This window comes from Epinephelus moara, chromosome 24 (assembly GCF_006386435.1).
Source record: "Epinephelus moara isolate mb chromosome 24, YSFRI_EMoa_1.0, whole genome shotgun sequence".
Classification (NCBI taxonomy): Eukaryota; Metazoa; Chordata; class Actinopteri; order Perciformes; family Serranidae; genus Epinephelus; species Epinephelus moara.
In genome coordinates this window covers 22,910,502-22,937,909 of record NC_065529.1, presented here as the reverse complement: position 1 = coordinate 22,937,909, position 27,408 = coordinate 22,910,502, and the positions used below count along the sequence as shown (strand labels likewise).

The following is a 27,408-nucleotide window of genomic DNA, read 5'->3' as shown; positions in this document are numbered from 1 at the left end:
GTATATTTTGGTGTAGGTGTTGTATATGCTCATCTTTTATTAGTATGATTTTTGTTTTATATTTTCTTCACCTTGGAGCACACTTTGTGCTTTCAGCTTGAAAATTCTTCTTCTTCTTTTTCTTCTTCTTCTTCTTCTTCTTCTTCTTATTATCAAAGACGTGACTTAATCAACACACCTTAAATGTCAGTTTGACAGCTTTAAACCATTCCTTTTGATTTAATTGTCTTTCTTGGATGACATACACTGTAGTGATGATTGGATCTTTAAGAGTCTAAAAAATGTTGATGGATTTCAGAGGAATGACGTGAAATGCAAGTACTTGTTTCCTCACTCGGACAAAAAAGTGGAGAAGCGCCATTCTGGTGCAATCTGGTAGCACTACACCCCTGCTCTTGCTCGACCCGCTATTTTTAAATATCCCATCGAGAGAGACTCTCACTCCAGCTCTGTTATCTTTGTTCTGAAAATGTCAGCATTCAAACCCTGTTCTGTGGATGATAAGTGAGGTGCAGATGTTCCTCTGTATCCCTGGTGAAGAGGAAATACAGCAAGTGCTGAATGGAGCTGTGAGTGATACAGCCCCTGCCTACATTTAAGAGTACTGTCTGTGGTGGAAATGCTAAACAGATCTAGGATCTAGGAAGCTACATGTCTCTGTAGGTTACATACAGTACTAAAGGTGATATACCCCAAGTTTCGGGTGGAAATTATGCAAGCATGTACAATGCATACCCACTGACTAAATGTTTATGAGATGATGGAGCAGATTTAATGAATGAGTAGAGTATTGACAGAATGTAGGTTATTAATATTTTAGTGAACGGGGGCATTACTCTTGTGGCTCAAAATACTATAACTCTTTGCTGTTGCCATAGTGATTTTAACTGCTGTTATGCAACTGCTCCACTTGGCAGCAGCAAGCTTAACAGAGCAATGGGCTACGAGGACGCACATGCACACATGTGGCAGTGACTCTACAGTGTGTGTGGTGTAATATAAATTTGCATACACACAATATGATGACAGAATGGGATAAATTTGATGCTTTGTAGCAGCCCACTGATCCCGAGGCTGTTATGCAACACTGGCTAACACCCCCCTCCCCTCTTCCCAATAGAGTGGAGCTGGAAGAGTTTATCTTCTTCATCACTCCATTGTCTCATCTATCAATCTTTTTATCCTTCTGCAGTCACACAGCACAGAAACATCACATGCCCATCCTGCTTCAGGCTGAATCTGGCTCTGCTTTGGCAGTCTGCTGAAAATATACTGGTTTCTGAAAGTGCTGCGTAAATATGGTATGTGTTTATAATCCCTAATACTGCCCTGAGGAAATCTCTTGAAGATTTAAGTCCACCCGAAACTGAAAAATATATAATTTCCCTCTTACCTGTAGTTTATCAATCTAGATTGTTTTTTTCTAGATGCAGAGTGTTGGAGATATCTGCTGTAGAGATGTCTGCCTACTTATGAATATAATGCAACTCGGGGCACTCGGCTTGTGGTGCTAAATGCACCGAATAATACATTTAAAAAACTCAGAAGCAATCTTTCTCTCCGGAGATCATGACCCAGTTACTCAAGATAATCCACAGACCTTGTTGGGAGTAGTTTCATGTAGGAACTATTTTCTTTCTACCAAACTGTATCACTGCACAAAAGAAAGAATGCATCTACTGCTACTTCACCGAGCACCACTGAGCTAGCTAAGGTTACAGCTCAGCCAAGATGGACGCCATTAATGTTTACATCTCGTGCTGTCACAAGCACGAGCCTCTTGTCCATGAGTAGATGCACGCTTCCTTCTCCGCAGTGATACAGTTGGCAGGTGTAGGTTGGTAGAAATAAAATAGTTTCTACATGAAACTGCTCACAGCAAGGTCTGTGGATTATCTTGAGTAACAAGATCATGATTTCTAGAAAGAGACAATGGGTCTCATTCACTAATATGAGTGTAGATATGCTCTAACTCTGCACATAAAACAAATGTATACACAAAATTACCATAAGATGCATGAAATATGCACACCGGCATATTCTAACCTTACCGTGTTCTCTGCTGACACAAGCATGTGTCTGTTTAAAAGCTCTTCCTCACCCAGACTGTCCGTTCTCTTCACATCACACAGAGCCTGTGACTCTGACTCGTCTCTGTCAGCCTCAGACTGGTTAGAGACTGGCTGAGGCAGCCCAGGATGTTGTGTCATCACCCTTTTCCAGTTAGAACAAGCGTTGTCTCTTTTTAAACATTTTTGGATCAATTCTTCTAGATAGAGGGAGGTCTGCAGATGTGAATCTAGTGTCTTGGCTGCACTCCACATTACATTACGTTACAGGCCTCAGACTTGGTATTTGCCCCAGTTATTTGTCTGGAAAGTAGGTGGTGTGAGTGGGCCTGCTCATATTGATGCAGACAAGTCCTGTCATACTTTACAGGATATAAAGTAAAGATAAAAGATAAAGATGTAAAGATATTAATTAATCTGTTATCACATGCTTGGTATACACTTGTACACACCAAGGAGATGACCTCACATACTGGATATTTCAATAAAATTTGATTGTTGCAACATTAACATTTCCAGTGAGCAGCGGTTTCTGTCTTTAACCCAGTGATTAAAAAGCTCCTGGCCTTGTCAACAAGTAACAGCAAATATGAAAGAACATGCAGATGTTAACACAAACCCAAGTCTGTATTTTCTTCCCCAAAAAACTGTGGACAACACTTACATACACAAGAGAGGTATCCAAACATGTCAAATAACAATTTCAATTATTATTATTATAACATTAATAATATGGAATGTAGTATTTTTCATTCTATGTACGTGTAATGCATTCACTTGAAAAAAATTGTGCTATGTTTCTGAGCCAACACGATTATCTTGTTAATTTAGAAAAACAAGCAGAAATTTTCCCCCTTGAAATTCTGAGATAATAATCTCATGAATCTAGAGCAAAGCTTTTCTCATATAATAATCTCATTAATTAAAAACAAATAATTAAATAAAGACACTTTTTTTCTTGAAACCTTTTCTCATAATTCTGGAATAATAATCTTTTTTAATTCAGGAAAACAAGCACTATTTTTTCAATTAAATTTTCTTAATTTAGTCTGTGATAATAATCTTGTTAATTTAAAAAAAGATGCCGTTTCTTTTCCATTAAAACTTTCCTCAGTTTGGGACACTCATCATGTTAATTATGAAAAACAAGCACCATAATTCTGGTATAACAATCCATTTGTTTCCTAAAGTGAATGCATTACTTTTCAGGATCATTCATTCACATTATGTTTTTAGAAATTTCAGTTTATTTTGTGAGACTTCTTTAAAAAGAAATCATCTGTACCTGATACTAATATGGATATAGTCTCTTTGAGTGAAGATGAACATAGACTAGAGGGTGTTGGCTCACTACCTCTCCTCCTCTCAACTCCTGCTCTCTTACACAGCCCTGTTCCAGAGGCAACACACACTTCTTCAACAAATTGTGTTTGTATGTGCAAAATCCTGAAACCGTCTTTGGAATCGGACATAAGGAAAAGATTTCTACTTTCAAACTGCTTTTTGTGCTGCCTACCCTTTTGTCCTGAGGGTGACCCCAGTAAAACAGAATGAAGGGTAAATCACTGCATCAGTCTCACAGATGGTTCGTCTATGTTATATGCAGGTCTCTGTCATATCCCAAAGATGGACTTATATATCAGGAATACTGAGAAGCACCAGTGGCAGAAACAGGACCAATGAAAGGCCTGCTACAACAAGATATAATTTTAAAGGGGAGAGGAGAAATCTCTCTCTGCTTTGTAATCCAGTCCTCATCTTTCTCATTGTGTTACTGTGCATCTGTGTCTGAATGTGTGTGCGTCATGTCAGTGCTCAGTCTGTGCTGTGATTCTCCAGCTCAGAGATGATGCTGATCAGATTCTGGAGACCAAACATGTAGCCGTTGTCCTGGCCCTTGTGCACCACGCTGTCCTCTTGGAAATGTGTGCAGGAGAACTGGCCGAAATCTATGATTCTTACATCCACCAAGGGGGCACGAGGATGTGAGTGGGACAAGTGAGTCTGGCTGGCATCTGAGCTCCCGTCACTGATGCTGCCATCGCTAGATGTGGAGGGTCTATGGGGAAAACCAAGTGAACCCGGTCCTTCACCCACGTCAGCATCCTCCTCCTCCGTTTCTGGTTCAGCCTCCACATTCTTGTCCTCATCCTCTTCTTCTTTAGAAAGGCTGTCCTCAGTGTGTTTTTGTTGGGATGCTGCATCATAGATGATGAGCAGGGAGCTGGACCAGAAGTGATAGGAGTCACAGGCTTCCAGGGCAACTTGCAGCTCTCGGAGCCTACGCAGCACCGGGGCAAAGAGTTCACGTCGTAGACGCCGTCCGCTGTGGAAGAACTGGAACAAAGCCTCCTTGAAGTCCTGAAGGGTCAGCCTGCGGCCAAGGAACTTGTTTATGAACATCAGCTGGCCTGCGTCACACTGGTACACCTGAAGGGATGCAGAGACATAGAAGGGTTGGAAAGGTAGAGAAGGAACACTGATTACTTCTTTAACACCAAAGATTTGTTCCAAGTCCTGCCTAAAACTGGTCTTGTTTCCCCTTGACTAGACCAGCCAGCTACAGTTTTACAATCAATTTACTGTTTATTGTACACCTATTGTTTTGTGTCTTATTTTAATTTTTTGGTTTCTACTTAAACTAGAAAAGCGTATTCAGTCACAAGATTGCAGATCTCTGCAAGGTGGCCGAGCAAGGCGAGCAGCTGCCTGGGCTGACCGCGGCCACCCTAGACTATTCTTTTAATTCTTGCAGATGCAACGCACCGTGTTCTAGAAGCATCACAAAAACTAATAGAAATAAGCTCCTTGTCTACTTTTGATGGAGCAGTTGATGACGGTATGAAACAGACAATAAAACAAGTTTTTTCAACAGTTTTAAATCACCACAACCACAAGAGGTCCTGGAGCATAGTCATAAACATGCACACAAAATATTAGGCTGATTGGTCCAGTAGTTTGCAGAGATGGGGACTCGAGTCATTGTGACTTGGACTCGAGTCGACTCGAGTTGCTGTTTTGATGACTTGTGACTTGACTTGACAAAAAATAAAAGACTTGAGACTTGACTCGGACTTGGAAGTTAAAGACTCGGGACTTGACTTGACTTGAGACACGATGACTTGAATGACTTGAGTGTTATTCACATAACGTTTTCGGTTAGAATATAAAATTAATAAATTAATTTAAAAAATAATGTTGATTACCCAGTAGGAGCGCAGGCTGAGAATGGCGTTGTCATGATTGGATCACTACCCTGTCAATCAGTCATGCCCTCTCTACATACCTTACGTGTTCATTGGAGAAACAGGCTCGGTTTGGTGGATCTTGTTTTTCATTTATTTGCTAACATTAACTCCAGAAAACGTGAGCGAACATTCCGACCGGTTCATCACAAGACCGGCTGTACATTTTATGAACGAGCAACACAGGGTTAAATGAGCTAAATGGGTGAATTTGGCCGCTGCCTCGGTTTGTGTGTGTGTGTGTGTGTGTGTGTGTGTGTGTGTTTGTGCGCACACGCATGGGGGTTGTCCCTGCAAAGTAATCATTGCAGCGATGAAGTCAATGTTTACTGACAGTTACTTATATCTTGTCTTTTCACTTTATTAAGATCAGATTCTGCAGGTAAAATTACAATAATAAGGTGACTTGACTTGACTTGACTTGCCCAAGGTAGTTTGCAATATTAGTTGTGGACAGATACTTACACATGCACAGATGCGCGCGCACACGCGCACACACACACACACACACACACACACACACACACACACACACACATGAACGCACGCACGCACGCGCGCACGCACGCACACACACACACACACACACACACCAACTCCTAGGTCCTAGATAGGTCACAGCTAGTTACAGTAACTGAGGTCGGTCTTCTATTGTTCCCAAACAGTTACAGGTGCACTAAGAAGAAATTGTTGACTACACTTTGTACACCAATGAAAGTCATAGTCAAAGTAAACCCCAGTTTAGTCCATTTGCTGTTTTGCCTCACTATATTTATGTGTTTTTGGCGGTGTCTGCAATTTTGTTAGCTTCCTCTTGGATGCATGCTTCTTATGGTCTGACATCCAGAGAGCCAGGCTAACTGTTTCCTTCTGTTTCCAGTTTATGTGCAATGCTACGCTGACCAGCTGCTGGCTGTGGGCTTGTATTGTATTATAAGAGAAACTTATGTATTTTTCAGCCTTGACCCAATTTTTTTGTCTAAGTGACTAACAAGAACACCACTTTTTGATATTGTTCCAGTATTTCTCAAGAGCACTGTATCTGGCAGCTGCGAAACGTGCTGAAATGTAATCTTTGGGGCAATAGCACACTGTCAGTGTACATCCACTTGTTTTGCCACCGACAGGCAGAAAAATAAAACGTTTTTCTTTACCTTCCACTTGATCTGGTCTGTTTGTTATTGTCTTCCTGCAACAAGTCACCTCTCAAAAGATTTCAGAACAAGACTTCTCGAGTGAGACTTGGTTGGATACAATAACAAACAGACCAGATTAAGCAAAAGGTGAAGAAAAACATTTTACCTCTTTGTCAGACACATATAACAGCAATCGAGCCTGAACCCAATCTGAGTCAGTTGCAAAAAAAAGCAGTTTTAGTGGACGTATATTTTCCGAAGTGCTATTGCCTTGATGATTTCATTGCAGTATGTTTCACGGCTGCAATGCTCTTAGTCAATACTGAAACCAGAAATTGTTTTCCCCACTCACTTAGTCCCAAAACCATGGGAAAATAGGCTGACAGACAGATATGACATTGGTATAGATCTTCTCACCTAACTCTCAACCAGAAAGTCAATAATCACGTTTCCAAAAATGGCAAACTATTCCTTTAAGACAGAGCCATTAACACTGAAGCCAGTCTTGGTAAAGGCCCACCTGCATGCCACCTATGTAGACTCCTATTAGGTTTGATGTGCTATGCTGGCACTTGTGTTTCTTCATTGCCTTCTTCTCCTCTGTAACTCCGTTTCCATAATGCTGTGTGCCCATCTTGAGGTCCAACACACACGGCATCGTGTACCGCCACGTCAGGTCCTCCAGCAGGATGAATTCTGGTGTACTGAGTCAAGTAGACCAGAGTCACAGGTTTCACTGTAGTCACAAACATGCTATAATCCTTGCAATATATACAGGCAAGTCACAGCAATATCAAGTAACTGAAGCCCTGTTTCCACCAAAACCTTTCGGTATAGTACCTTTAGAACCAAAATAGACCGTAGATCCGTTTAACATTTCAACCACGGTACTCCTAAAAGTAGGTGGGGTTGTTGTTACTCACTGCTCTGTCCAGCTTTCTCTGAATTTCCTCTTCAACGGTGATACAGAGTAAAGTCCTCACCTTATCATCCACCGAATGGGGTTGGCATGCCAATATTTTCACATAAAAAAAGAAGAGGCTGCAGTGAGAGTTTCAAAACCAGCCACAACTCAGCCCTGAGCAAGAGTGTCAATTCTCTCTTGACCAGTCAATGGACTGCCGTGTTTCAAGCTCCACCTTTAGTACCGCATTAGTGTGTTTGGTACCCCAACAGAGGGGTGACGAAAAATAGGGATGGCTCTATTAGTACCATCCACAACTTTTTACAATGGAAATGTAAAAATAATCGTTTTAATACGTACCAAACTGAACTGAACCAAACTACTTAGTAGAGACGAGGCTTTAATGGAAGTGCTTCAGAGATGTTACTTCGCAGGAAAAAGACATTGATAATTGGACACTGTATTAGATAACAGACCTCAGGTCCATACTGAAGCTACTGATAATCTTGTATACATTTCAACTGTATTTAACTCGGCAGGTATTAAGGTGTCCTGGTAGCTCAGTTGGCCATGCCATGTCCTTTAGCCTGGAACCTCTGAACAATTATTCCTGTCTCTTCCTATTAAATTATGGCAAAATAGAAACCAAAGTGTGGTTCTCAGTCAATGAAAGGATACTGTATTGGTTGCGCTGCATAGCTCTGTCCTTCACCTTCTTCAGGTAGTACTGTTGGCTTGCTGAGGTCCAGGATTTGTGTTCGAGCTGTGGTACAGCATTAGTATGACTGTGCTCCAGGCTGTAGTAGAGAACATTGGTTTCCTGCAGCAGCTTGTAAACACTGGAAGGCAGACAAAGAAAGCACGTCATTACATTTTGGCGCAAAGGAGAAAAGCAAAACAGACCCAATGTATCTTCTTGTGTATGTGGTTAGAGTACGTATGTGGGTATTAGAGCATAAAACAAAAGGGCAGTGATAAACTGTTCTATCGGATGTAAAAAGAAACCTAATGGAATATCGTAGCTCACTCACTATCATCCATCCAAAACATTCATTCTACATATATTTTGCCATCAGCCATCTGGTTTCACCACTCCAGAGGCCTGTATGCTATGAAGCTGGATTTGGGGTTAGCAAGGTAGCTTCAGCTTTAACCCTGGGTTGTTTAGTTCTACAAAGTTGGTTCACTTTTTGCCAGGATAAATCACTGTGGTAACTTATGCTGAACAGCTAACCTGCTCCGGAGCAGGTTTACTTCAGAGTATGGGATCACAGTCTGGCAACAGCCCAACCTGTTTGTTCCTGACATGGACAGGTACAAATATTCTTTATAGGTCAGTGGTAGCAGAAACAGTCTGGCCTTACTGTTTTTATGTGACATATTCAGAGTAGTTTCTTCATTTTCATGAACTAAACAGCAAAAAATACTCACTCTGTATTTAACTTATATCTAAATATATCACACATATTTTAAGCCTTGGCCTACTTTTAATATTTGAAAATTATGTCTAGTGTTTCTACACCTTCTTATTTTGTTAGACTTTTTGCTGTCCTATAAACAGAACATTCTTGCACCTAATTAGTATCACCATTTCATCTTATATCATATGAAGTACCTTATTATCTATTTATTCTGCTGATGTCGCTTGTAATTAAACAACCCTGCCTCTTCCACATGAATGCGATCGTGGCTGGGTAGGAAAACCCAGCGTTGACTGAACGAGCTGATAATGAGTTTTGTGATATTTGTTATCCAGACTGCCAATGTTAGGGTGATTAGAGCCAGATAAGGAAAATATATCCCTGGTATGTTGAATTGGCTTGGGATGACTGAGTTTGTGTTTGTGTATATGCACAACCATGCATCTATTGCAGTTGTGCAACCCTGTGGCTGTGACCCTCTTTCTGGCTGCCAGGGTCAAGGATAAGCCTCTCACAGTATTTAGAGCCAATTTTGCATTAAGTTGTACGTGTGAGTCTTAAATTCATCATGCTTGTGTTACAGTTCTAAAGTGATCAAAGCAATTGTCAGTTTATTTTACATGAGCCTCAATTTAAGTGTGAAAGTGACTCACTTTGTCGCTGCCTGTTCATGCACTGACTGCACCTTCTACTTTATCATGAGTAACAAGTCGCTCAGTCTACTGCTGTCTCTCTTTCATCTCACCCTTTATCCTTGTCTGTACAATGGCTTTGGCCATCTGTGCTGTCATTTTCGCTGTCCATAATTTTCCCACCCATGAGCATCTCGCTTTTGGGCTCACAGTCGACCGAGGAGTTCTTGTTTTCCAGATCTGCCTCTGGATCACATTGGAGGGGGTAAGCAATGAAGGAAACGTTCCTTTCTGCATCCTCCTCGAAGCTCACTGACACCACACCTGAGAGCAGGACGCAGAGGGAAACAGAAAGACATCTGTGAGACATTTGTGTCATGGAGCGGTGAAGAGAACATGTCTCTCATAAGAATCAAAGCACAATGACGATGACAAGATAAAGGACCTACCCAGTTGTTTGTGCCAACACCCACATCTCTTTAAGACATTTTTTGACAGATGGGACACAGAGACACTGACACAGAGACACTGAGCTCTCAAAGCAGCACATGTGCAGGCAGTGGGCTCTGATTGTATAAAAAAAAGCTCAATGTAATGCAATACATGCAAGTAAGTGCTACTGGTAGAGGGAATCTCTTGCGCTTCAGCCCTTCCGCAGTTGGAGGTCGGTGCTTCTCAGAACAGGACAATATAGATCAAAATAACCCCATGGAGGAATCCACAAGAAAAGCACTGGAGTCAATTTATTAATGACTAACGTTTCGACGCCAACTGCTCTCTGATGAAGACGCAGTTGGCGTCGAAACATTAGTCATTAATAAATTCATTACAAGTGATCTGAGTGCTCCAGTGCTTTTCTTGTGCTCCAATGCTTTTCTTGTGGATTCCTCCATGGGGTTATTTTGATCTAAGTGCTACTGGTATTGCATGGTTTCATTCAGTGGCATTTATGTAATGTTACAGCTCACATAATGCTCCTCAGAGGAGCTGTGAAAGGTGCTTTTTAGCTGATTTCAAGCCAAAACCTGCAACAAAAACTAGTCCTAGTCAGGTTAGGTCTGCAGCACAAGTTACCATGGTGAGACAAAAAAAAAAAACACAGAAAGATGACTACAAAAAGACACGCAAAAAAAAAGAGGCTAAATAACTATAAAGTCTGTGTGTCTTGTTCCAGTTGAGCAGAGGTGGAGGGGTCTTGTGCATGTGCCAAGGGACCCATTGTCTCATAATCCGCCCATGATCATGCTCTGTTTACTTTTTACACATCCTTAAAAGTGTGCTGTGTGCTGTGATAGTACAGACTCCCATTGAAGGCTCAGCTGCAGCACCCTCTTGTGGCCCATTTTGGCACATAAAAAACAACACCTGAGCAGGAGCTGGGAGATCCATTTCCTAAAAAATCTCAAAATTGGGTCTACGCTTCAGAATCAACATGGAAATATCAGTTTCCACCTGACATGAACAAATGTGCACATGGAGCAGTGAAATAAAGACAGAGATGCATAACAATACAACAAAACAAAACAGCGTCAGCACAGGTTAGTAAAGCATAGTTGGCATTACCTCTGTACTCGGGGGTAAACTTCCTCAGTGCAGCAGGCACATTATTGTAGAACCAGTGTTCACGGGGGAGGAGGGGTTTGCAGATGGTCTGCTCCCCGAGGCGCAGAACGCAGCAATGTCCCCCCACTTGGTGTGCGAAGGGCTCAAGAATCACCCCTTTTTCCATGTAGCACTGCTGGTGCTGCTGCTGCTCTGCATCCATGGCCTTCTGGGCCTGAGCCTCCACAGCTGGACCCATCCTCCTCTGGCCCTGACCACACTACCACGGGCATTAGGAAATGAAGGTGGATGAAGAATAGAAACAGAATACAAGGCCAAGTTTTAATGGATATTTAATTCCTGTTTCTCTCCTTGTCTGGCAGTTGTTCAAGCTGAGAATAACTAGTGCTGCAGCAGCAGATAAAATCAAACAGAGGCAGATCCTGCTTGTGCTTCCACTGCAGACTGGATGCTGTCTGACAGCTGAGAGGTGGCTCACTACTGGTAAAGCTCTCACAAGCCTGATACTGGGCCCACCCCCATCACAAGCAATCCACCAATCAGGAGTACCCAAAGGGAAAGAAGCTAGCAAAAGACAGTGGTGGGAGGGGGGAGCCCTGGGGGAAGGGACAGAGAGAGGAAAGAAGAAAAACTAGGAGTGATGGGGACACTGATCAGCTGTTTTTCTGTCTGTGACAGCAGGGTTTTAACAACCTGACAGAGCAAGCAGCACTATTTCCTCATACGAAGTGAGGGGTAGGGGAAGGAAAACAGGTTTAACATTTAGCAAAACAAACAGGTTTTGCACCTCAGTGCTTCACAAAGACAGACATATATATTTATAGATTCAAGCATAAAGAAATACTTTATGTGTGCACAGATGTTGTGGAAATAAAGCAAGATTAAAATAAGTTAAAATAGAAATAGGTTTATACACATTTAAGACCCAGTGAATCAGATTAAAATGTCTCAAACACAATTAAAAGCCAGAGAATAAAAGTAGGGTCTTAAGGTGCATCTTAAAGGTCCAGTGTGGAGGATTTAATGGCATCTAGTGGTGAGGCTGCAGATTGCAACCAACTTTCCCTTGTGCCAAGTGGGAGAACAGACTGCACAGACTCAAATCAAATGACATCACCAGCGCAAGATGACAGTGGCTGTATCTGGGATAGTTTTGGCTTCATTTTTGTACAGTGGGTGTAAGTGAAGACATGTCGTCCATCCTTTTATTAAGTCTATGGCAGGGATGGGAATTAACAACCACAGTTTTATGGTGATTAGCATCCATGATACGTTGCATGGCCACCCACTAGATTTGATCAGTTTCACAGTGCAAACTATTTACAGTGTCCTTCCAAAGTGGACCCATTAATGCCACAACCAGTTGTCTGAGCTGGTGCAAATCCCTCCCTCAGTGTATTATCTACATCCTCTCCAGATATGTCCCAACCTTCAAGAGTCTCCTGGCAGTGTCCAGCACCATCTTAATCCTTTCAACTGCAGGATTTACGACAATGGCAATTTTTGGCAGAAATCCCCTATGGTCCATGCAGATATACTGATCTGCTGATATTTCTTTTCTGTTCCTTTTCTTGCACTCCCACAATTTCATCATATCTCATTCTCTTGGTAGCTTCGGCGTATGATAATCCCCTTTCTACTTTCACAATTTCCCTGACAGTGCAGGCACTTTGCTTTCTCTTTGGCTTCTTTGCCCTCTTCCACACAACAATTTACCTTCCTGCGTTTTCCCCATCTTCTAACGCCTCTACAGACTGCAGTAACATCTGAGAGGGGCTCTCTCATATGGCCTCACTCTTTAACACACATACTCACGGCACTTTCTCTCCAGTAACACCCCTTCAGAATAACTTTCCTCTTACCTTTGTCAGAATCCTGTCAATCTTTGTGCTTCACCTACATTATCCAAGAAGGACTTGGCCTCCATTGACAATGGCACTCCATTCACCACTCCCTTCTTCCTCACCTCTGACCCAAGTGGGAAATAAGTCACACCGTTTGTGTCTCCAAATACTCAACTTTAATGTTAAATATCTCTGTGATACCTGTACACACTCAGGAATAACAATTCCACTTGTTGTAATTCTTAACAAAATCATTTCTCCAACTTTTTAAACTTTCTAACCACATGTGGATCCTTGAAAAATTGTGTTCGCTTGTGTCACAGCTCTCCACCCAACAAGATATGTATCATCCTTTGCCACTGATTGACTTGAATTGCTTGAATTATTAGTCCTCCTTCTTTTTTTCAAACTTTCTCATGTACTCATTCCGAATTTCGCTCTCTGATTTCTGCTCTGATGCCATATCCTCCATCTCCCTGACTGGAGCTGGAGAGGGGAAGGTTTTGCTTGATTTAACACAATTGATTGAACAGCGGTTACAGCTGCAGAGAAGCAAGTCCATTCTGCTGTGTGACTGTGTCTAAATGCACTGTAGTGAGTAAGATGTATTTACAGAAGTTTTGGGGCTGGACCGCAACAACAGAGCCAGCGCTGTAACAGCAAGTCCATGACTGAGTATATGCCACCACTTCCTGTTTCAAAATAAAAGTCCTAGTTTTAAATTAAAAGTCCTCCAGCATTTCATACATGGTCCAGCCATACACTAGGTTTTGGCCGAGTCTTGCTTTCCCAAGAACAGGTCGCGGCCAACATGCCTTGGAAACTGACATGCAGGACAAAATACACTGACAATAGTCAAATATAAAAAACAATACTTTCTAACTACATCAGAAAACTTGGTCTGAAAGAGCAAACAGCTTTGATACGATGAGCAAAACATGGTGCAAAATAAAAACGCCTTCAACTTAACGTCTCACACTTACAGTAGTAGGAGTTGGAGTAGCCATCTAAAATTGCTGCTTCTAGCTGAAGGTGTTGGCTGCCGGCCCGCTAGGATCCAGTCATATGGTTACTGAGAGTCCAACCCCCTCCCCATAAGATGTCTGACAAGTTCTTTCCACATTCCACAGTAAACACACCAGTTCAAGCACATTTCATTCATTCACTGAGAATTTTGCCTAGAGATAAAATTGCACTTACAGTATACATCAATGTCTGTGAAAACATGAATGCTTTACCACTGAAATTAACTTTTGATTCACCGACCAAGGGGGCCAGAAGATAAGACAAAAATCCAAAAGCCAAGCATATTTCAACCGCACAAAATAATAAATTACCTTTTTGTGTCAAATATATATTTGTATATAATAAATATATATATTCACTGAGATAAGAAGGTGTTATGTTAAATACAAACTTAAAGAAAAAATTAGAAATTTGGATCAAAACGATTGTAATATATTGAACAACTCATCACTCATCACCCTCTACAGACGACCCCTCCCTCCCTGATCAGCTGAACACCTTCTTCTCTCAGTTTGACAGCAACACCAGCAACACGAGAGTGCCATCTCCATCTCCAACACCCCTCACACACAGTCAACATCCCTCACACATTACCAATCCCCCTCAGGAAGAGAGGCAACCGATGGCATTGCACCAGTACCAGGTTAAGCGGGCCCTGCTCAACATCAACAGCAGGAAGACAACTGGTCTGGATGGGGTCCCAGGACGTGCTCTAAAGGTAGGGTGACCATATTTTGATTTCCAAAAAAGAGGACACTCAGCCCGGCCACGACATAGCCTATTTAAATGATACTCGCAGTTTACTCAAAGATGCCTTATAATTTTAATATATTTAAAATTTATATGTATGGATAGAAAATTCAGTTATATTGCAAAATAATATCTCTCAAAGACAGAAATTCAGATAGGCCTCAACAGGGGACACATACACACACTAGAGTGTGGCGATCCGAGCCCGACGGTACCCGACGGGTCGGGCCGGGTTTGGTCAAAAATGTAGCTATAAATTGTATTCGGGCTCGGGTCGGATTCGGTCAGCTTTCAGTGAAAATGTAGTGTAAAAATAAATAAAATCCTATTGTCTGTCCTGTTTATTGCTTGGGCACTGTTATTTACGTGACAACACCTGAACATAACACACACAGACACACATTGGCTGTTTGTTTCTACCTCTCCCCTCGCTGGAAGTCTCGGACCTCCAGCCGCCCGCCTCCGCCTTGATTAAACGCTGAAAATAAAATAAAAGAGGGAGACAGGTTTTTCCTATTTTATCTTATTTTGTTTTATTTCTCCCTCTCCTCTCGCTGGAAGCGTCGGACCTCCCGCCTCCCGCTCCCGTCTCAAACACGGAGGTCTCCCTCTCCGCAGCTGAGCACCCACGGCGCACGCCCGGCCTGTTAAATAGCCTGTAACCACTGTGTGACACAAACTCAGTGCTTTGGTCATTAAATAATGTCGGGCTCGGTTCGGGTTCGGACAGAAATATGCGGTCCGTGCCGCACTCTAACACACACACACAAACACACGGAAAACCGGACATTATCATCAGTTTATAAAAACAACCCTGACGCCCCGGACGGGACGTGAAAAGTGGACATGTCCGGGCAAAAGAGGACGTTTGGTCAGCCTACTAAAGGCATGTGCACACCAACTTGCAGCTGTCTTCACCGACATATTCAGTAGTTCACTGAAGGAAGCCACAGTTCCCACCTGCTTGAAGGCTGCGACCATTATCCCCATCCCAAAGCGCTCAGCAGTTACAAGCTTGAATGATTATCAGCCTGTTGCACTAACACCGAAAACCATGAAATGCTTTGAAAGACTGGTAATGCACCGCATCTCCGTCCCTGCTGACCTGGAGCAGTATCAGTTTGCCTATAAAACCAACAGGTGCACTGAGGACACCATCTCACTCCTGCTCCACACTGCACTGACACACCAGGAGAACCCCGACACTGAGAGAATACCGTGAGAATACTGTTTGTTGACTTCAGCTCGGCCATTAACACTGTCAGCCCGGGCAAGCTGGTCAACAAGCTGCTTTCACTGGGCCTGGACCACCACCTCTGCAGCTGGATTAAGGACTTCCTCTCCAACAGACCACAGCATGTGAGACTTGGAGACCTCATCTCCTCTAACACCATCCTCAACACCAGCACCCCCCCAAGGCGGTGTTCTCAGTCCACTCTTATACTCACTTTTCACACACGGCTGCACTCCCATTCATAACACAAACTACACATACAAGTTCGCCGATGCCACAGCGGTGGTGGGGTTAATAACCAACAATGAGACAGCCTACAGAGAGGAGATCCATGCCCGCACATCCTGGTGTCAGAACAATGACTTGCTCCTTAACTCCAACAAGACAAAGGAGCTCGTCATTGACTTCAGGAGACACAAGGACACAACACATGCCAGTCAGGGGATCACTGGAGAAGAGGTGGAACAGGTGGGGAGCTTCAAGTACCTTTGGGTTCATCTCTATAGACCGCTATAATTAAACTGGTCAAATCTGGACTACCTTATCCCGGAGAGGCTAAAAATTATTTGAAACACAGTTTCAGATTTCTAAACTTGAATTCTATTTGTGAAAATGCAAAAACCTAGCAAACTGAATCAGTAAGTTATCATCTATCAACAATAACAGAGCAGCAAAGGACACAGAGTGAGAGTAAGTCATGTGGGTCTATGTTTAATTGAATCACAGTGGTGGCAGCTCCAGCACCAGGCGGCTTTACAGCTCGTTTGGGTGTCCTATAAATATGATCAGCAAATGTATCTGTATGAAAAGGACCCCTGTAGAGAAGGATGGTTGATAGGCATGAGGGCAGGGGAGTGCAGGAACAAAGGATGGGTGAGGTCTGTCTTTTGCCCTTTTGTGGCCATGGACATTGGAGAAGGGGCATATATGGAGGTGCTGAGTAGATATAACACAAACACAAGGTATGGATGCATAAGAGGGGAATGTGAAGGGCAAAGTAACAAAGAGCGCAAACCCACACACAAATATACTTGGCTAGGTCTATCCCACAACTCAAACACAATATAAACACACTTACAAATAACTGCTCCTTTATACATAAATGCCTCTAATAAATACTATTGTATATGTATGCTCAGCATTTTTCATGGTTCTGGTTCGGCATTCCAGCCATTACCATCTTGGCTTTTTGGAGCCAGAAGTGACCATATTTGGACAAGAGGTTGGATTTTAATATTTGGAGCCAGCCTCAAGTGGTCATTCATGGAACTGCAGTTTGTGGCACTTCCACATTGCCTTCATTTTTTCAGCCTTGGAGGTTGGGGCTTGATACAGACAGGCAGAAACAGAGTAAAACATACACAAAAGGCAAATACAAAAACACACAAACAATTACTCCCCACACAAACATGTAATTGCAAACACACAAGCTCTACCTCTGCTGGTCTGGCACCTGGCGGGGTGGTGTGGTGAAAGGCTGATCTTACCTGTGTGGAGACATTTTACACACCAGTCACCTCAAATGACATCACCCCAGATAAACCCGCTAACCAAATGCTCATGGGTCACCAAACACTGACGCTCACACTAAAAATATCACATCCTGTTAGGTATTCAGGCTGCAGGCTACTGTAGCTATTAATAAACAGAGTTTGCTTCATGTAGAATGCAAGAGAGATAAACACAAGGATCATACACAAGGGAAACAATTCACTGCCTGCCAATACACACTACTGGGATTGACACTGAAGTACAAAAGCTTCACTTGTCAAAACATTGTTGTCCTCAAAGGGTAAGGTCATTCAGAGTCATCTAAAATATCATATTTCTTGCTTATGTTCTTGATTTAGTTTTCAAATACAAGGTGATTTTGTTTTCCTCTGAGCGATGGTTGCAACAATGCCTGAAGATCCATACTATACAAGGTAAAACTTAAAGGGACAGTTCACCCCAAAATCAAAAATACATATTTTTACCCTTACCTGTAGTGCTATTAATCAGTCTATAGGGTTTTGGAATGAGTTGCTGAGTGTTGGAGATATTGGCCATAGAGATGTCTGCCTTCTCTTGAATATAATCAAATTAGTTGCTATTTGGCTTGTGGTAGTTGAAACTCTAAAAAAGAAGGAAGGGAGAAGGACGCATGCTTATGTTGCTAGCATCTCTAGCACCATTGAGCTAGCTAACGTTGCAGCTCAGCTGAGAAGGCAGTTAATGTTTACATCTAACACTGTCATGAACCTCTTGGTCATGAGAAGATTATCACTTTCTTGTATAGTTCAGTAATAAAGTAGTTCCTGCATAAAACTGCTCACATCAAGATCTGTGGATCTTCTTGGGTAACAGGGTCATGATCTCTGGAAAGAGACATTGCTGTTGAGTTTTCCAACCTTGTTTTTTCAGGTGCTGTGAGCACCACAAGCCGAGTGCCACCTAGTTCCATTATATTCAAGAGAAGGTGGACATCTCTACTGTTCGGTTGTGTATGTTGCCAGTTATTTTTTTATGTGCATCATGTTTTCACAAACTAAACAAGTCAGCCTTGTAGTGACATTAAACTAAACATACAGGAGGTGTTGGTGGCTTAGTGGATAGAGCAGGCACACCATGTACAAGGCTGTTGCCGCAGGGGCCCGGGTCCGTCATGTCATGTCACTCCCCCTCTCTCTCCCCCCCTCACACTTGTCTGTCTTGTCGACTAAAGGCTAAAAAAAATAACTTAAAAAAAACCCCAACTAAACATACAGGCCCGGGCGGAACAACGTCTATGGCATGTTGGCTGTGTTCCTCATCTGCAGCTGAGGAAGGCCAAAGGGCGTTGGCTCACCCTGACTCTTTAGTTCACTTTCTAGGAAGCTTAATAGGACAGCAGAGTTGTCTCTTCACTCCCTCAATAGCACTATCGCTGGCTGGAGAAATACGTGTCTGACTGCCTCGCATATGGACCAACAAAAAATCTGTAATTCGACCCAGAGGAATAGAACAAGTTATTCCCATCACAAAATTTGGCCAGCAGTTGTGCAGCCAGTGAGAAGTGGAATGGGTGTTCCTTTTGATGAAAACGAAGCAAACAACAGATGTTTCAGAAGTAGAAACAAAGTGATGAAATAGTTCATATCTTAAAAGTCTTACTGCCATAAATATAAGCCCACACATTACACTGTACAGTTAAGTAAGTAAATGAATTGAGCCTTGGTGCCTTGACAGAGCAAGGCTGTGGTCAGGTAAGCATTAGGTCAGCCCTTGATAACCATTATCATTGCTCCATATTTGGCAGTTACCTTTGTGTTGGGTTACATTATGATACCTGTCAACATATCACTCTTATAGACTGGGCCCTTTAAACAGATGTATGTCAACAACACTCAACACTTCATCTGTTGCTTTAAATGCAGCACCTTGACAGTGTGGCCACCTGAGGTATTTCCCTCAACAACAAAGACATGTGGTCACGTTTTGCCAACAACACATGCACGTGGTTTAAGTTTAGGCAACAAAAGCACATGGTTAGGTTTAGAAAATAATGACAGGGTTTGGCTTTACACTCATAGGGGAAGTGAACACTGGGCTCCTGGGTGACAGTCGGTGATTGTTGGACCCATTCACCACTCTTAGACTTGGACCCCCTTAACTTTTGTTGTAGTCCGGCTGCATTTCCCCTGATGCCAACAGGCGTCGTCACACACTGCCAACGTGAAGGGACAGCTTTTTCATCAGTGTCTGATGCAGACGTCACTGCCCACGTGCTGGTATTTGACGACTTCGCGGTTTATCGTGCCTCTATCACAATGCAGAAATTAGTATTATTTCTTGAAATATGAATGAGGCCAGGAGAAGACAATAATATTTTGACTCACCTCGCCTCCTGCAATTTGAAAATTGCAGTTGGCCATATTGTGATATATATAATTCTAATATACATGTGTCTATGTAGATAGTAGTGGTAGTAGTAGTAATAGTAGTTGTAATAATATCTTGTACTGATTTTGAATCACAGGGTGACATTTCATAAAATCTACTGAATTTCCACACAATACTGTATTTGTCATGGCTCATGTTTAGTTACAGTATTGTGGACCATAAAGCACCGGCTCATTTTAACCCCTGGTGAAGATATTTGGATACACAGCCATCCATAGAGCTGTCTGTTCCTCACAGTCCAAGCTATTCTTACACAACAGTATGACCAGGCCTATATTCCACACCAGAGACACTGTCAGGGTCAGAAGGGAAAGTAGAGAGCCCACAGGGAAGACATGGGAAGGAGTGGTGGAGTGAGTGAAAGCAATCAAACAAGTAGAGCAGCTGATTTCTGGAGGGTGAGATGCAGTCAAGTGAGATTCCAAACAGTTCTTAGACTACCTGAGGGGGACACATCCCATGTGAGGCGTAACATTTTTAACTAATAGATACCATGAGACTTCAACAGTTGATTACTTACATTAAGACAATTATTTTTTATAGTACAAGTTTTCTGAAATGTTATATTTAAATACGCAAATGATATATTATCTAATTAAATATGCGTATATTTGTGTACATTTCTAGAACAAAAATCTGAACACTGGATAAAACCAGGTTAGAAATTGTTGTTTCACTTTGTTGTCTTATTGAAGTCAAAGGTTTATGCAGAGGGAACTTTGGATGTCTCCTTATATCACTCCATAAATCACAAAACATGGTCAACAGCCATTTTTTGTCATGTTTTTAGGAGTGAAATATTATAAAGACTAAATTAGACTATGAAGGATACAGGACAAACTCCTCTGTAAAAAGCATCAGAATATAGATAGAAATAAAACTGGCTTACAGCTGTTGGGTACTTACATTAAAGATAAACCATGCATGGTTTTACTTCAGAACAATGTATAGAGTCATACACAAGTAGTCCCTCTTAGTAGAAATGACCCAACAGAGGTGTGTGGTGGTGTATTATTTCTGCAGAGACTCTGCCCTCCTCCTGAGTTTTCTTTTCTTTTCTTTTTTTCTGTGCTCAGGGCGTTTATGGGTGTGTACTCTCACACCGCTTCAAATGGGCTGGGGCTTTATGAAAAGGTGGCAGACTGTAGGCAGTAGGTCCCAAGAGACACAATGCCAAAACAAAAAAATAAATGAAATACAGAGAAGAGACGGCAAACAGGAGTAAATCTGGGGTTGGCTTTTACTTCTGCTGGCGAGCATGTTTACCAACAATGACCAACAATCCTGCACAGTATAGCTGTAAGACATTTATTTGTCTTAAGTTAGTTGCAAACCTTTAGCTTGCAAGTCTAACTTCTCTGGTTCAGGTTTGCCTCAGCAAGTCGTGGTCCAGGAAAAAGAGAGTCTGTCAGCAATTGCCCCACCTTTGATGGTTCAGGGCAAGGAGCAAGGGCCTGAGCATCTGGGCTGTTCCAGGCCCAGCAGGAAAAAGGTGTGGGCTGCTCTGCAGTTCACGAGTAAGAGAGCAGGACTGTCTGAAGGGAGCAGACCTTCTACAGATGCCTGTGACATCACAGAGTCACATGTCACTGTAAACGTCCTGTCCAATCAAGTTGTGAGACTTGTGTCTCACTGAGGTGAGAGGTGAGACATCCTGGAGATGGGTGTCAAATAGCTGTCTTTGTTTGGAGAACAAAGAGCAGAAGGAAGCCTTTAAATGTCCAGTTTAGATTTTACCAAATGACAAATCATCATCAAGATAGTGTGGCGTAAAACCACACCGTCTCCCTCCAACTCTCTGCCAGATTCAGGTTCACCAGCTGCCCGGTGTGAGCGGAGACACATGCCGAACTGCTTCCCCACGTCCACAGGTCTTATTAAACTAAAACTCAATCTGAAATAATGTTAACATCTCCCACGTTGCATCTCTGATGATTAAATTAAACAAAAATGACATGGAGTTTGGGGCTGCGGTGCGGAAAGGGCGCAGAGGAGGAGAGAAGAGCATTTTAAAATGTTGTATTAAGTCAATTTAAATAACTCATTCTCATTTTTAAGAACCCTAATCTGAAGCTTAAATCTGCTAAATGCCAACTAATTTAACTGTGTTATATTTCTAATCTCTTGTCATGTTTAACTTACATGTTTCAAAGGCATCTGTGTATTGTGAACATGACAGAGCACAATACGAATTAAAATTGTAATTTGTGATAATGACAAGCAACATTTATGTGCAATATCATATTTGCACAAGCGCTACGAGCAGTCAGAACCGCCACTGGGCCCAGAGGATGCGTACAACCCCAAGTTGTCCCTCAGAATCAAAAAGACACTTGTTACGGCCGCCGCTCTTTCCACCTTCATTGTGTGTGTGTGTTTATGCAACACTAATTTTTCCCTCTGTGTGCCAAGCTGCCTGCACCTCCACTGGACTCAGAAGCTCCACCTCCTCTGTTCTGATTGGTGCGGCCTCTGCTGCTTCTGACCGACCAATCCACAGCTCATCTGGGTCCCTGATTGGTGTGGCACAGGTGCAATGGACCAATCCACAGCCATTCAATCAAGACCGTCATCTATAAGTGCCCTGCCAGTCTGTAAGTCTGGACGGCTGACTGTTGGTGGCAGCTCGCCTCTTTGCCTGATAACCTTGTGTTGTGTTGGTTAGCCCACTGATAGCATTTGTAGCTTGTCATAAGCTTTTGTAGATTTTTGTGAACTTTTGAAGTGTGGCCAGGTTGTTAGAAATTGCTACCCTTTTGACTGATTCCAAACATTTCCATCCACACTTAGACAATTACCTGTATAGAGACACTAGGTGCAGGGGTGCTGTTTTGTTGTTGTTTGTTTTAAAAGCTGCATTAGACAGTCAGAGTTTGTTTTCCCTTTTATTTTTGATTAGACAGATTGTAGATTAAACTCTGAGTGAGTCCTCCTTTTGTTATATTTGTTTTTTTTGAGTTAAACAGCACCCTTCCTTGGTTTGTTCTCAGTTCTTTGTTAACCAGACTTCCTTCATTTGAGTTGCAATAAACTGCCTTACCTTTTAACATCTGGGTTTTTATGTTGCTTCCCTTTCCCCTGCGAGCTGGGTTGTAACAACACTGTCTTCAGTGTGATAGCGATGGGTCAGATATAGACTGAGGGGGAGACAGGTCATTTAGCAGCCACGCTGTTGAATTCATGTGCTGAACTTATGCAAACAGATCATGACAGGGACAACTTTAGCAGTGATTATGACCTCCCCCTCCGGCCCGTTCTCACTCTGAAGTTGTCGAATACCGCCACTCTGGTGCCAAAAGCCACCTTTTACTGCAGTATGTAACGCGGCCGAATGTAACCTTTGGTGTTGCTATGATACGCTGCTGGTCAGCGGGACAGCACCTATCAGGGCAGCATGATACACTGCTGGACAGGGTCACATTGAAATGCTGTTGGTAACGATGTAATATAAGGAGCAGGAAAGTCCGTATAGGGTGAATAGGTGGTGAATAGGTCCAACAAACCCTGGACTTTCACCCACGAGTCGAGTGTTCACTTCCCCAATGCCAAACCAAGATTTTTTTCTAAACCTACCCATATGCTTTTGTTGCCTAAACCTAATCGTGTACTTTTGTTGTCGTCCTGGTATTGGCAGCGTCCTGGAACGTCAACAGCAGATGCAGAAGGATACCTTGCACGTCATATGTGAATGTAAAAGGCCACTGACAAAGCTGCGATATATGTTTGTATTTATAAGGGTTTTTGATATGTAAAGTAGTCACCTGAGAATATGATAGAGCATTCTGGTGGCATGTACATGGACTTCTATTCTAATAGAATTCTGTTTCACTGTGCAGGTTTCCAATCAGTGAAGCCGTAGCTTAATGCTCCAATCATCACCTTCGTCTTCATCCACATGCAAAAAAAATCCAGCCGACCACTTGATAAAGTTTAACACTTCACTTCAAAACTCAAAGATGGTACCGAGACAGTTGTCCATTTTTTAAATCCACTATTATTCAGAAAAAAAGAGGTAAAGACAAAGGTCAAAGATAAAAGAGATAGGTCACAACCTGAGTGGCTCCACTCTCCACTGCAATGAGCTTTCTCAAATCCAAAATCTCCCCCTACTGGTGAGAGTGTAAAAAATAAAGGGGGCAATTAAAGGTACAATACAACAATAATAGTGCCCCTATCTTAACAGATATCTTGACTGATGGCATTGTAAACTTTGCCTGTGAGTGTGAATGAAAAGAAACAGAATAACAACAAAAATATGTTAAAGTCATTGCTGGCATAACTATAATACTAACTCAGTATGTTAAGGTTCTCTTTGATTTTTACAAGTTCAATTGTTGTCGATGCAAAAGAAACAGTTTCAGAGGAGCAAACATTTAGTTTATTCTCTTTGTTGGCGGACAATGACACCTTTCTTACTGCTTTCCAGTAAAGAGGAAAGTGTGTTCCTCTTTTTATTTCCCGGTGCATCATGTAAATATATTGTTGTCATCAACATATCCTTTCTTGACTATGATAAACATCTTGGACTTCAGTATTTTAATATTCAAATGCTGATGTCACGTGAAGGCGGCTCAAAGAGAGCATCTACCTGGGGGACATTTTAGTCTTCATCAGCACACAAGTAGAGACACCAGAGTGAAGCGGCTGAGAGGAGGACAGAAGATGTAAGTTTTGATTCTGTTGTGTCACTTTGATATATTATTTATTGTGTGTGTGCAGAGGTGGACAGAACAGTAATGTTTTTTTTTCCAGTATATATTTCACATCAATTAAAATCAAATCAGATTTGCAGTTTGTCTTTTTGTATTTGCCAGATTTACCAAACCGCTCAGCTCATTTGTGACATGTTTTATCATCACAGTTTATCATTTTAAAGTTTTAATTTCATGCAAAGTTCAGCGTGTTTTACAAAGAGTGGACACAATAACAAGAACACCTGACATTATAATGCAAAGAAATCCAATAATGCTTCAATACTGTGAAGCTTTGTGAGGCCAGTGGACGTCTTCTTGCCCTGGGTTTTACCTCTCGCCAGTGGACGTCTTCTTGCCCTGGGTTTTACCTCTCAGGCTCAGGATTTGGTTTATGCATGCTTTTGGGTGCTAAATCTATATATTGAAAAACAGTAAACAATTTAATTCTGCATTATCCTCTATTTTGTTTCTCATTCTGGTTAAAGAACCCGTGACATCATTGTGTCTCACCCACTCCTGAAACACAATATGTTTTTGATAGTAGCAGTGTATTGTAAGGTGAATATATGAAAACCAGAGCATGATAACCACCTGGACAGTATAGTGCGACACAATAACCCTGGCATATTGTTTATTGTTTGTTATTGGCTCAGCCTGATGCATTACATTATTTGTGTTTTTTTCAAATAAGAAATTTTAATGAGCTGGAAAACAGTGACAGTTTCTTAGTGTGAGTCTGTTCATGCAGGTTTCATCCTAATTTGCATATTAGCTGATAAACATTCTGCTTCCTCATAAACTGGAGGGGGTGGTGATGTTTGTTTGTTTGTGTGTGTATTTCTTGTTTTTAATGGACATACAGTTAAGAGTTAAAATGTTTATTTTTTATTTTACTGACAATATTTGTTAAATCCATTGTGTTTGGTTCACAGCACACTGAAATATTAGTTTCATCTAACAGAGCAAAGATGCAGTGGAGTCTGTTTCTGCTCCTTCTGATGGGTAAGTGGATCATCTTATCACATATACAGCAGTGCTGCTGCTGCTGCCATGAAATTATTTAACTTAAAGCTCATTCTTATCATGAAATATAGAGCAAATAATCCAGGAACTTAGAAATCTAAGTGAATAAAGAGGCGTGGAGTAAGTAGTAGGTGTGTACTCATGATGTTGATTTAATGCTGTCTGCTCCATCACTGCAGTATTTCCTCTGTTATTAGGTCAGTGTTCCTTCTTCATGTGTCACCTCCATGAGTACCACTTTGTTAAAGAGAAGAAGACCTGGACTGAAGCCCAGAAGTACTGCAGAGAGCATCACACTGACCTGGCCACAGTGTCTAACATGACAGACATGAAGAGACTCCCTGACTCTGCACGGAATCAAGATGGAGCCTGGATTGGACTTTACAGCGACCCCAAAAGAAATGAGAGAGGGTTGTGGCACTGGCAGTGGTCTCTGCCAGGGCTGGAGTCCAGTTATAGGGAGAGTAGATGGCAGAGAGGAGAGCCGAATGATTACTTTTCTAAAAATGAGAAATGTGTGTGGATGAAGAATCACAAATGGAACGATGCCAGTTGTTCTGAAAATCATACATTTATCTGTTATGATGGTGAGAATATGTAACTAATAATGTTATTATGTGTATAAAGCAGATCATCCTGTCTAACAATAGTTTTTGTAGACATACAGGTATACCTCCTCTTTTTGTGTGGGATTAAGTAGAAACTTGGCTGATAAGGTTAAAGGAGCAATAAGCGAAATTCATCATATCTAGATTGAAGGAATTAAAAAATTGCTATGTGAAGAACTAGAGGTGTAATTTCATCTGGAGTATAGCATGACCTCACACACCCTCTCTCTGTGTTGATCTCTAGCCCCTTGTTTACAAGCCGCGTTCATGTACGTTCATGTGAATCCGCCCCCCTCTCGGAGCCCTTGGCCCTCCCTCCCTATAAAAGGCTACAGCCAGTCAGCAATGGCAGCGCGTATTTTCGAAGTAAAATGGCAGAGAGCGGAACGAAACGTTCACCTGAAGACGACCAGGATCTGACATTACCTCTAAAGAAACAACGGTCGTTGGCAAAGAAGTTGTCAGATAAAGAAAGGGACAGAACTCGGATTAACATTGGCCTTGCATTTCCAAGGTGGAGAGCACTGCGAGAGCTAAAGGGATTACAATTTGACTCAGAGAGACTCTTCTTCTCCTGGACAGGTAACATTAAGTAACAACATAAAGTCAAATGTCTGTTTTAATTAGTGTTACAGTAACATTAGGCACATGTCGCTATGTCGATTCAATTGAATTTAATGTTACAATCGTAGCATGGGTTAATGTCCGGAGCTTGAGTTATTAGCGGCTCGGTCCCAGCAATGGGTCAGGCATTTCGGTTGTGTTAGGTGAGTAGCCCAGCTAACATTTGCAGTTAGCATTGTAAAATGTAGCCCGGCGGGCAGCCTGGTGGGCTGTGTTTAGCTATTCCCCTGCCTACTTCAATGATGACGGTACCTGTAATAAATGTAATATATGTACTGAGATGGAGGCAAGGCTCAGTGACTAGAACAGCTGGTAGAAGCGCTCCATAGCTGTAAGTTAACGTTACTCCAGTAGCCGTAGTAGCTCTAGTGCTAACTCCAGGAGCTAACGCTAACGTCCCTACTCTTCTCCATGAGCCCGCCACGGCTCCGGCTCATGGAGAAGAGTAGGGACGTTAGCGTGGCAGCCAACTAGTGCTAACGCTAACAGGAAAGCAGGGAAATAGCTAAACACAGCAGAGACCGAGAGTGAGTGAAAGACATCGCTAACTTCTAAACTAAGCCAAACTAAGTGGCTGTTTAGGTTTTATTTCCTCGCCCCTGTGGCGAGTGAATCTGCCTGTAGTGAAACCAGGGCTAACCGGTGCTTCCTCCTCAGGCTCCACTTCACTCAGCTGCCAGCACAGCCAGTTAGCCTCCACTAGCTTCCCAGCTA

At 42.2% G+C, this 27,408-nt stretch overlaps 2 protein-coding genes across 3 annotated transcripts; one reads left to right on the top strand and one right to left on the bottom strand.

Annotated features, from left to right (window-relative positions):
- Positions 1–2,667: 2,667 nt before the first annotated feature.
- On the bottom strand, positions 2,668–20,682 carry LOC126386324 (inositol hexakisphosphate kinase 2-like). 2 transcript variants are annotated; one of them, XM_050038585.1, is made up of 7 exons: positions 20,652–20,682; positions 17,261–17,311; positions 10,971–11,229; positions 9,521–9,731; positions 8,033–8,193; positions 6,971–7,146; positions 2,668–4,499 (listed from the first exon to the last, which is right to left on the bottom strand). In XM_050038585.1, exons 3-7 carry the CDS (start codon positions 11,206–11,208, stop codon positions 3,885–3,887), a joined length of 1,401 nt encoding a protein of 466 aa, XP_049894542.1. In that variant the 5' UTR covers positions 11,209–11,229; positions 17,261–17,311; positions 20,652–20,682; the 3' UTR covers positions 2,668–3,884. The 2 variants fall into 2 exon arrangements, with proteins under 2 accessions (XP_049894542.1, XP_049894541.1); XM_050038584.1 differs by lacking the exons at positions 17,261–17,311; positions 20,652–20,682 and adding an exon at positions 13,798–13,860.
- A 2,909-nt stretch (positions 20,683–23,591) lies between these two features.
- On the top strand, positions 23,592–26,722 carry LOC126386330 (L-selectin-like). The gene is made up of 4 exons (XM_050038593.1): positions 23,592–24,409; positions 25,372–25,441; positions 25,660–26,049; positions 26,315–26,722. Exons 2-4 carry the CDS (start codon positions 25,408–25,410, stop codon positions 26,488–26,490), a joined length of 600 nt encoding a protein of 199 aa, XP_049894550.1. The 5' UTR covers positions 23,592–24,409; positions 25,372–25,407; the 3' UTR covers positions 26,491–26,722.
- The last annotated feature ends 686 nt before the right edge of the window (positions 26,723–27,408 follow it).

Coding starts and splice junctions, on each gene's coding strand:
- LOC126386324 (XM_050038584.1), bottom strand. CDS start 13,821: ATGGCTACTCCAACTCCTACTACT. Junction 11,230..13,797: donor CTACTCCAACTCCTACTACT/GTAAGTGTGAGA, acceptor TGCCCGTGGTAG/TGTGGTCAGGGCCAGAGGAG. Junction 7,147..8,032: donor TATGCAGCGCAACCAATACA/GTATCCTTTCAT, acceptor TCAGTACACCAG/AATTCATCCTGCTGGAGGAC.
- LOC126386330 (XM_050038593.1), top strand. CDS start 25,408: ATGCAGTGGAGTCTGTTTCTGCTCCTTCTGATGG. Junction 25,442..25,659: donor GTTTCTGCTCCTTCTGATGG/GTAAGTGGATCA, acceptor CTCTGTTATTAG/GTCAGTGTTCCTTCTTCATG. Junction 26,050..26,314: donor TACATTTATCTGTTATGATG/GTGAGAATATGT, acceptor GTTGATCTCTAG/CCCCTTGTTTACAAGCCGCG.